General features: G+C 45.9%; 1 protein-coding gene across 3 annotated transcripts in view; it reads right to left on the bottom strand.

Annotated features, from left to right (window-relative positions):
* The window catches only part of PRMT3 (protein arginine methyltransferase 3), a 123,040-nt gene that overhangs the window by 102,308 nt on the left and 16,182 nt on the right, over nucleotides 1-4,550 (bottom strand). For all 3 annotated transcript variants that reach the window (XM_006014703.3, XM_025199676.1, XM_025199605.1), the window contains one exon: nucleotides 3,893-4,046. In XM_006014703.3, the coding sequence (XP_006014765.1) occupies nucleotides 3,893-4,046 (154 nt within the window). The remainder of the gene's footprint in view (nucleotides 1-3,892; nucleotides 4,047-4,550) is intronic.

Here is a 4,550-nt window from a genome sequence, read left to right as displayed (position 1 = left end):
TCACTCCGGGGTCAAGGAACCGAGTTTATTAGAGTCCTCCACTGAGAACTCAAGCGGAGCTATGCCTGGAAAGCTGACCACCTTGGGTGTAAGTAAATAATCTTTTCAATCACCCATTACGCCTCCGTGACTGATTCTAGCTCGAGCATATTACTCCACCCCGCGACCTTTCTCCGCCCCCGCGTGCCCGGGCTGCCGGCCACAGCCCGCATGCACACAGACCGGCCCGGCTCGTGCCCGGTGAGGACGGGACCGGGAGCCAGCCCGCACACAAATGAGTTTTACAAATCTTAAAACTACAGGCAACCCCTGCTTAACATGGTTTTGCTTACCACGGTTTCACTATACACATTTAAAATACCTACCTGGTTCCACTTAGTGCTCAGTGCATTTCATTATAATGCTGAGCATGGGGGTGGGGAGAAGCAGCAACAGTGAAGTGGTGAGTAGCAGCTGGCGGGGCCCAGGATGGGATGGTAGGAATGCAGGGTCTGCTCCAGCAGGTGGTGCTGGAATGGGCGGGGAGGAGCAGCAGTGGCGGTGAAAAGGGTCGGGTGGGAGGGTGAGCAGGGTGAGTGAGCTCTGAGCTCGGGCCAGTGGGGTGGCAAGAGCACGGGGTCCATTCTGGCACTTGGTGCTGAAGCGGCTGGCCAGGGAGGAGCAGTGGAGAGAAGGGACAGGTGGGCTGGCAGGAGCCCAGGGCGGCACCCAGGGCCAGGGCTACCAGGAGCACAGGGCCAGGGCTGGCAGGGCCCAGGGTGGGGCGGGAGGATCATGGGGTCTGTTCTGGCACATAGTGCTGGAGCGGCTGGCAGGCAGGAAGGAGTGGCAGCAGCGGTGGTAAGGGGCAGACGGGAGACATGACCACAGGGCCTGGGCCAATGGGGCAGCAGGAGCACAGAGCCAGGGGGAGGCAGCGGCAGGAGGGCGGGGCCTGGCCCACCAGGTGGTGCCAGAGCAGCTGGTGGGCAGTCAGGGAGGGGTAGAGAGAAGTGGCAGAACTAATTAGATTTATTTACATTAATTTCTATAGGAAAATGGGTTTTGCTTAGTGCAGTTCCGCTTAACGCTCAGTTTTTTTTTTTAACTAATTAAGGGAGCTAAACAGGGTTTGCCTGTAATTTAAGATAAAGAAATGCACACACAGAATCATGATTTAAAATCTAGCCCCATGCTAGATTTAGCAAGCTACTGAATGATGAAGAAACTATGTTTAAGAATTAATTCTGAAAGATTTCTAGTTAAGATTGTTAGGAGAGATGAAAAGAAATAGAAACAGAGAACAAGTACTGTCATTTAATGGTACTCTGACAATAAACCCCCACATTTTCAAACTGTCAGATAAAGCTCAGTCATAAGCTGTAATAAGATTCATAAAACTGTTGCCATCAATTAAGCAAAAAGAAAGCCACTATGCTTCAAACAGACTTGCACTGTGACCCTGTCAACTCAAACTAAACTTTAAAGCAGGTCAGTCTGAAAGGTAGGCTTTAAAGCAGAAGTTCCCAAACTATGGTATGCATACCCCTGGGGGTACACAAGACATCCCGGGGGGGTGGGGGGGAAGGTACATGGAAGAAATTGTGTAACGGTGCTGAAGGTGGGGCAGGGCCAGCCCAGCCTTGCTGCTGTGGCTGATTAGTCCTGCCACCAGCTTCCCCTGGGTCCTACTGCCACTGGTTCCTGTCATCTTTGACAGGCAGCCATGGGCAGATAAATATTAGTTTTCTAAATTTTTTTAGGGGGCCTGCGGGCTTGGTAGAAAGGCCTGGCAGGCTGTATTTTGCCTGCCCCTGTGATAGCAGCCCTCCTCACTCTTTACTGTGCAGTTCAGAGTACAGTCAGTTACAAAGACAACAGATACAGTGTGTTACTATGCAAATAGCCTTATTATAATAAAGTTACAAAATTAGACAACAGGGCTGAAAACGCTATGTACTTTAGCAGTTTACACATTTATCAGGTACGCAGGTAACTGGAGTTTGTTACAATATTGTAAGCGGTAGCCATCAAATTGGGACTGGTAATGTGTTAGGTATTTAAGAAAATTATGCACGTATCCAGTATGCCTTTAAGTGGAGCATAAAGGGAAGGGACTTTAAACCTCACATAAGCAAAGAATCTATTTTGGGAAGAAAGTTTGGCAAAAATTAGGAGGCAACAAGGTGAAAAAAAAGTACCAATTCAAGAAGATGTAAATGCAAATGCCTCTTACTTTAGTTAAAAGTTAGGGTGCATGAGTTACTAGAAAAAACAAACAAAAAAACCCCTTGTTACCTAGATTTAAGATGGTACTATTAAGAACATTGCCTGCTACAAGCCTGGGCTTTAGAAAAATGAAGCAGGATGCAAGAGGATACTTCTGTGTGTAAAGATCATGCTGATAGCCCATGGAAGTCCTAGCTTTTTACTATGGTACCTAAAACAACGTTTAAGGGGCTCTCTAGAGGGTCAGGTAAAGAACCTAGGATCCAACTCGCAATCCACACAATTGCACTTCCTGCCATGCTACACATGCATGGCACAAGGCATCACTGTGGGATCCAGCATAAGATGCAGTCACGTCTACCAGTGCAGGGGAAGCCTATCACCATTGCAGGCTCCCCCTTCACCAGCAAGCTCCCACAGCTGTGCCAGGACTTGCAGCTCCAGAAGTCCCCTGCAGCTGCCACTGCCAAAAAAGTCCTGTCCCAGCTGTAGCAGCACATGGTGCACCCCCATGGCTGGGAGCCCTGTAGGTTGACCGGGCTCCCAGAAGCAGGATCATACCTTGGTACACATGCAAATTAAAGGGTGATAGAAAACAGCTATAAAGTTATTACACATTTTCCAGCTCTAACTTTATAACTACAGGGATCTTTTTATGGTGTGGCAGCTTGTTTGCACATGCAGCTTCTCCACACTGCTGCCACATATCCCCTGGGGCCTTCCAAAGTACCCCCAGGGGTACACGTACCCCCAGTGGACAACCCCTGAACTAGTTTACTACATAACACGTATAACGTGTAGAGGTAGCCTACGTCACTTCAAACCGTACAGCAGACTTAAAAAGCTGAAACTAGCCACACAATAATTAATACAACTACACTTGCCAGCAGACAGCCCTCTTAAATCAACGTACATTAAATACGGTTTTAGCTTCTCTGAATGCCCTGACTAGTGGCTCAGGTTGTAATTTTAAAAGAGCAGTTTGGCAAGATTTCTTAAGTATTGCGAGACTCTGGGGACATCTACACAGCTGCTATGTCGCCATAGCAATGTGCTATGGTGACGTAGCATCTGCTGGCAAAACCTGTGATGCCACAGCTATGTCACTATAGCAATGCGCTCCCCCATTATAGTGCGTTGCTACATTGATATATTGCTTTAAAATAACTGTGCGTGGCGTGCACAGCGCAATACCAGCTGTTACTGCATTGCCTTTTAGTACTTCCAAAAGGAAGTACTAAATGACGGCACAGTAACAACAGCACCATAACGGCACATGTAAACACGTTCCCTGAAACCTAGACCAATGTCAAAAACAGCTTAAGATTTCAAATTAACATGTACAGCAACAAATTTAAGATTAGCTTAATATTCTAAGCAGGAGTCCCTGAGATAGTTGTAGGGGAGAGAGCAGCTGAAGAGAAGGGATTGCCAGTGAAACCTCCACTACACCAGAATTTGATTTCACTCAAGGGGACAAGAAGGGGATGCAACAGGACGTGCTATTTTGTCAGTTTTGTTGCAATTTAATTTACAGCCTTCAAAAACCTACAGATAAATTGTAAATAGTCCACTTTTTGATTTTACTGTACATTAGAATTCTGTTGTTTCATTAAATTTCTATTTGCCTTTAATACTACTATTTGGAAACCGTGTTAAAGAAAAATCTTCAATCAATACTCACTTCATTTTTTGAAGATCTTCTTGTGCTGTGGCCAAACCAATTTCTGCAAGCTTTGCTCTCTGTTCAGCATGTCGTAAGCGTTCAAGGAGAGATTTGGTGTCACTTAACTCACTAGAGTATGAAACATTTGCTGGATCAGAAATGTCCTCGATATCTGATGAAATGGAACAAAAAACACCTTCATAAACAAAATTGCAAGTTAACAGTGTTACCTAATAGTAAAAGAAAAATTTGAAAGCTAGGTAAGCATCAGATTGACAGTCATTACACATGTTATTCCATAGGTATTCTAATTGAATTTGATAGGACTACTTGCCAAAGGCAATGTATGGTCCCATGCTTAGCAACACAAATAAATCTGTAGTTAAAAGTTGTAGCTAGAGTCTAGTATTCAGACAAGTACAAGTTAGCTTTAACTAGAGCTAACAAAGGAGTTTTACATTGTTTCACTAATTACTTTATCCCAGAGATAGAAGGCCTGTTAACTTTGGGGGGGAAAACTATTTATAAATTTAAGATATTCCAACTAGAATAGCAGCGGGAACCAGCAGCGGGAAGGAGAGGAGTCAGACACACGTGTGTCCCGCATGCACGTGTGTCCCCTTAACCAACTGACCGACCGGAGGAGGCGGCAGCAGCAGCTGCAGCAGCAGAGGCA

Source organism: Alligator sinensis, unplaced genomic scaffold (assembly GCF_000455745.1).
Source record: "Alligator sinensis unplaced genomic scaffold, ASM45574v1 scaffold442_1, whole genome shotgun sequence".
In the NCBI taxonomy this organism is placed as follows: domain Eukaryota; kingdom Metazoa; phylum Chordata; order Crocodylia; family Alligatoridae; genus Alligator; species Alligator sinensis.
The sequence above is the reverse complement of the archived record's forward strand: the minus strand, read 5'-3'. Positions and strand labels throughout refer to the sequence as shown.